This window comes from Larus michahellis, unplaced genomic scaffold (genome assembly GCF_964199755.1).
Source record: "Larus michahellis unplaced genomic scaffold, bLarMic1.1 SCAFFOLD_34, whole genome shotgun sequence".
Classification (NCBI taxonomy): domain Eukaryota; kingdom Metazoa; phylum Chordata; class Aves; order Charadriiformes; family Laridae; genus Larus; species Larus michahellis.
The window spans coordinates 1,868,222-1,874,085 of record NW_027436399.1 but is presented as its reverse complement, the minus strand read 5'-3'; the positions used below and the strand labels follow the sequence as shown (position 1 = coordinate 1,874,085).

At 54.1% G+C, this 5,864-nt stretch overlaps 1 protein-coding gene across 1 annotated transcript; it reads right to left on the bottom strand.

Annotated features, from left to right (window-relative positions):
- Positions 1-1,640: 1,640 nt before the first annotated feature.
- Positions 1,641-2,806, bottom strand: LOC141737332 (olfactory receptor 14C36-like). The gene has a single exon (XM_074572015.1). It carries the CDS (start codon positions 2,804-2,806, stop codon positions 2,138-2,140), a length of 669 nt encoding a protein of 222 aa, XP_074428116.1. The 3' UTR covers positions 1,641-2,137.
- Positions 2,807-5,864: the final 3,058 nt, after the last annotated feature.

Here is a 5,864-nt window from a genome sequence, read left to right as displayed (position 1 = left end):
CACAGAATCACAGAATCATAAACAGGGTTGGGTTTTAAGGGACCTTTAAAGGTCATCTAGTCCAACCCCCTGCAGGGAGCAGGGACATCTCCAATTAGACAGGTTGCTCAGGGCCCTGACCAACCTGACTTTGAATGTTTCCAGAGACTGGGTACATACAACCTCTCTGGGTGACCTGTTCCAGTGTTTCACTCCCACAAAGAAGAAGTGGTCCAGGACATGGAGACCACAACATGTATCTGGGACAAGAAGGAAATGATTGCTGTAGATGACAGAAATCCCCCCAGCCAAGGTGCAGCCTTCTTCTGGAGACAACCCTTCCAGTTCCCGAGCCTTGCAGAGAGCAGGGGGTGGCATACAGCCCAGTCGTCATCGTAGGATGGGGCCACCATCAGGAAACACTCCGTACACGCCAAAGGTGCAGGAAAGAGCACGACCCATTGCTGTGAGCAGAGATTGTGCTGTCCCCAGTAAGGGACAGTCAGGGTGTGGAGCTGGAGCAGGTTTCACAGTTTTCCAGGAGCAACCTCACAATGGGGAGGGTCTTCCCGACCACTGTCATGGGGCAGCTCAAGAGGAAGAGAGGAGGAATAGAATTTTTCTGAAGGTTGAGGAAATCTCCTACTGAGGGCATTTGCTTCTCTGTCAGGTGCTTAAAAATATTGTGAAGGACGTTCAGAGAGGTGAAACATGGAGAGTGTGTGTCTCTCACTGCATTCCTACTCCCTAGACGTGCTCTGTGCTCTGTGAGAGGTGAGAAATGCCATCTTCTAGAGGGCAATGCCGCTCACGCCTGCAGAACCCTTTCGGACTGCACAGGGGAGATGCTCCACAGAGGTGCTTCTGTCACACCGTGTAATCAAAGGGACAGGCCATGAAGAGAGGGGAGGGTGAGGTAGCACACAGGCTGTTCCTGGAGACACACACAGCACTGTCAGGGCGCTGGCAGGGCTGTTCAGAGACACGAGTCCTTCCCTGGCACGGGCAGAGGCCCTGCAGCAGACTCCATGGCCTCCTGTTGCCACTCCCAGAGGCCGGCAGCACCTCAGCCCCGCGCTGTGTCTCCCTGCTCGGCACCTCTCTGAGATGCCCCACGGCGTGAGGAATGGACACAGGGACCTGGGCTCAAGGAAGCCCATCCCAGTGCTGCATTCAGGGGGTTTCCCAGGGGACGTTACTCTCCAATGAAGGGACACTGCCTGTCCCACAGCACTTTCGGGCATTTCTAAGAACAGCTGCTGGTGTTTGTGCTCTCTCGGGTTCATGTCCCCACATGCACACGGTGTGCATGCCGAAATCTCCTCTGAACCATGCAAACAGGGACTTCTGACCTCGTTATTCGGTGTCTCTCCACAGGCAGACAAACATCCTCTCTGGGTTTGCGTAGGCGTCCAGTTCTGCAAATGGTGGTTTCAGGTGTCTGTTCTGTGACGATTGCCCTGGGACAGCTTCCCCGGGGTGTCCAGCAAACAAAGGCACAGACCAGACCCCGCTCTGCTGGTCCTTCAGTTCTGTCCCTGGAGGTGTGGCTGTGCAAGGACACTGTTGTGTGTGCCCTCACCCTGCACACGCACACTCTTTACCTCTTTACTGGGCATCCCTCACCAGGGCACGTTTGAAGGAACGCTCTTGACAGCAACTGTGGAAGAAGACCTGATCCTTCCTGCGCTGCCCTGAGCAGATCCCCTTTCATGGTGGAAACTCTGTTATGCAGACGAGCTTTTTCTCAGAGGTGCCCATTGCTTCTCCTTGCCTGTGATCACAGAGCTGCTACACAGCAGCACCATGACCAAGCTGCCAGAGCACTCAGGCCTTAGATCAACACAGGGGCTCAGAAGGCGAGTGTGGAAGTGAAAATAGAGCAGCCCCGCAAAGAACAAGTGCTGGTGCTCTGCAAGTACTGGGATTCTTTCCCCTCCTCCTCGGCGCTCAGGCTCTACCCCTGCAGCTCCAGAAAAGGCCTGAGAAGAAGGATTTTGGGCATGACTCTGTGAGTCTCAGAAATTTGGATAGATAGGTAGTAAAAAAAAAAAATCTCAAATAATGACATCTATTTGTGGACAAAAGTATATAATTTAAAAAAAAAAAAAAGGCAAGAAAAAGCCAAAACCCTCAACCAAACCTAACACACAGTTACCTAACCCCTAACCAAACCTACAGAAGACGGGCTTGGCGTATAATGAATTACATTATGAGTGATTTGCAGGAGACAGTTTATTGCTGCAGAAAATAACCTGGTCATTAATTTCCAGAGGGCATCCTTGAGCTCCTGGTTCCTCATGCTGTAGATGAGGGGGTTCACGGCTGGAGGCACCACGGAGTACAGCACAGCCACCACCACATCCAGGGATGGGGAGGAGATGGAGGGGGGCTTCAGGTAGGCAAAAATGCCAGTGCTGATAAAGAGGGAGACCACGGCCAGGTGAGGGAGGCACGTGGAAAAGGCTTTGTGCCGTCCCTGCTCAGAGGGGATCCTCAGCACGGCCCTGAAGATCTGCACATACGACAGCACGATGAAAACAAAACAACCAAAGCCTAAACAGACACTAACCACAAGAAGCCCAACTTCCCGGAGGGAGTCTGAGTGTGAGCAGGAGAGCTTGAGGATCTGGGGGATTTCACAGAAGAACTGGTCCAGGGCATTGCCCTGGCAGAGGGGCAGGGAAAATGTATTGGCCATGTGCAGGAGAGCATAGAGAAACCCACTGCCCCAGGCAGCTGCTGCCATGTGGACACAAGCTCTGCTGCCCAGGAGGGTCCCATAGTGCAGGGGTTTGCAGATGGCAACGTAGCGGTCATAGGCCATAATGGTGAGAAGACAATACTCTGCTGCAAGAAAGAAGACAAAGAACAAGAGCTGTGCAGCACATCCTGCATAGGAGATGTCCCTGGTGTCCCAGAGGGAATTGGCCATGGATTTGGGGACAGTGGTGGAGATGGAGCCCAGGTCAAGAACAGAGAGGTTGAGGAGGAAGAAGTACATGGGGGTGTGGAGGCGGTGGTCACAGGCGATGGTGGTGATGATGAGGCCGTTGGCCAGGAGGGCAGCCAGGTAGATGCCCAGGAAGAGCCCGAAGTGGAAGAGCTGCAGCTCCCGTGTGTCTGCGAATGCCAGGAGGAGGAACTGGGTGATGGAGCTGCTGTTGGACATTTACTCTTTCTTAGAATGGGGGCCTTGTCCAAAGGAGGAAAAAAACAGAAAAAAATTAGGACAGACGCCTTATAGCAAAGACAGTCTCCTTTTCTGTGTTTTTTTGATTTTCTACCATCACGTCTGGTAACTGTTCTTTTTAGGGGAAGAAATCCTTATTTTTATGACTGAAAATGTGGAAAATGTGGAGTCTTAACACAGGACCGGACACAGGGCTCTAATCTCTGTGGTTTAGTGCAGAGTCAGGAGAGCTGCAGTGTCCATCAGTCTTTTTTCCATCTGCCCTGCGCTTCTGCTTGTGCTGCCTTGAAGATGACTTCACACACAAATTCCTCTTAAAAACCAAACCCAAACAAATAACTGAACTCATATGGGAACAGCGGAGCACTGTTTGAACGGACAAATATACAAATTCTTCTCTTTCCCAAACCAGAGTTAGAGCTGTGATGGAGACAGCAGGACACAACCCCTCACAGAGACAATCAAAGGACTCTGCGAGGAGAGTGCCGACCCCCAGGGAAAGGCTCAGCCCTCCCTAGGATCCCACAGGAGAGCTCTGCCTTTCTGGGGGCAGCTGGCAAGCCCAGCAGGACAGGCAAAGCAGAGAGTCTGGGGTCCCGGAGACGAGGTGTTCTGAGGGGAGAGTCAGCTCATTGCCCAGCAGAGAACACCCAGAAGACATCTCCAGTGAAGGACCAACAGAGAGATGCCTGAACGCCCCCTCCCCAGTGCGTGTTGGCAGTTTCCCCCAGCCCTTGCCCATGTCTCTGCTGCCTGGAGCTGCCCCTGCCAGGAGCTGCTGCTCTGTGCCCACGTCTCCTCCCTGTCCCTGCTCCCACAGCCCATCCCACCCGCTGGGGGCTCAGCTCTGCCCTGCAGACCCCTCCTGGCAGCAGGGCACTGCCCAGGGCCATCTCCCTCTTTGTGGCTCCTCAGGAGGAGAGGAGAGAAAGCCTGATGCTGGAAGCAAAGGTGCTGCTGGTGCTGTGTGTAGGGAGAGGAGGGGCTGAAGGCACTTTGTGAGCTTTCTGGCAGATCTGCTGATCCCTCAGTGGACCAGTGACAGCTCCTTTCCCTCAGGAGACAGCTGAGAGCACAGACCCTGCAATGTCTTCATCTTCCAGGCAGCCCCTGCCTTGTCTTTCCTCTGTAAATGCTGCCTCTGCCAGTGCTCTGGGGGAGATCTGCAGCTGTGGGCAGCCCTGACCCACACAGCACACACTCGAAAAAGAGCCAAAGGACCCTGCCCTGAGGGGAGTCTCTCCTTTTCCCCACAGCTTCTCCCCACAGACGCTCGGGGGGGAACTCCTTGGGCAGGCTGAGAGCTGACCCTGGCAAGCAGCAGAGTCCCTGCCCCGGCACACAGAGCCCTGGGCTGCAGGGACCCTGCTCTCAAGGACAGCCCTGGGCACCCCTGCCTGCACACCCACCTGTCTTCAAAACCCTGCCACAGTCCCTCGCAGAAGGCAGCCCTCCTTCCTTGTCGCTGCCATGGTGCAGCAGGGCATCCCTGCTCGGAAGCACGGCCTCCTTCTCCACACCAGAGAAGCCAGGAGAGAACGAGCTCAGAACTCTCCTCCCGCTCCCAGCTGCCTTTATCCTCTCTGTGCCTGGCTCCTCTCGGGTGCCTGCAGGCAGTGCCCTCAGCCCTGCTGCGCTTGGCAGAGGAGCTGCTCCTGGGCAGAGCTGTCTCTCTGCAGCGCTGCCCGCTTGCCATCAGCTCCCTCCATGCCAGGAGGCCTCCTCCCAGCCCAGCTCAGCAGCAGAGGACCAGCCCAAGGCAGCCCTTTCTCTGCCCCCTCGGGGCTCCCTCCAGGTCTCCCTGGGGCTCCAGGGGAACCTGCTGGGAAACAGGATGAAGTCACCACTGATGTTCCCTCCCTCAGCTGGGCAGAGACACTTCTTTCCAGAACTTTTGATTCTCCTCTCAAAGTTACATCAAAATATCACCTTTTTTGCTCTTATTATTAGAAAGTGTTCCCAGACAGTGACAGGCAGTCATCTCCCTTACCCCTGCTGAGGGAAGGGATTCAGCTGAATCTGTGCTTCATCTCATCCTGCGTTTCAATTCCTGGCATTTGAAGGAGACACAACTGCCTTCCATGCCTGCCACAACCCACAGGAGGTGGGATTCCTCTTGCCGTAGGTGTTCAGGTGTGCATAAAATACGCACATGCACGTGAGCTCCTTGTCTCAGCTCCTGTGCTCATCAATGGAGATGGAGAGCAGGACACAATGCCTGGTGACATTGAAGGTGTCAGGGGTGGTCAAAGGTGTGTGCTGATAACTGCAAGCTCTGCTGGAGCTGTTCATAGAGACAGGGCAATGTCTCAGGGACCCTGAATGAGCCTTGTGGGAAATTCCTTTGGCCGAGTGAAATGACAGCTGAGGCCAAATAAAGGCCAAAAGAATCATAGAATCATAGAATCATAGGGTTGGAAGGGACCTCTGGAGATCATCTAGTCCAACCCCCCTGCCACAATCTTCTCCTACTTGTATGTTCATGGCAGTCTTTAGGGGTATTCATATGAACGACCGCAGTCCTGGGACACAGGGAGAGCTTGGTCTCTCTCTGCTCCATCAGCTCAATTTTCCAGATCTCCAGTGACTCTAATGGCATTTGTGCCATGTTCAGCCCCACTTTGCCTAACAGAATTCAGGGCAGCAACTCAATATAATGTTCAAATCCAGGCCCACAGAGCTACATGAGGTG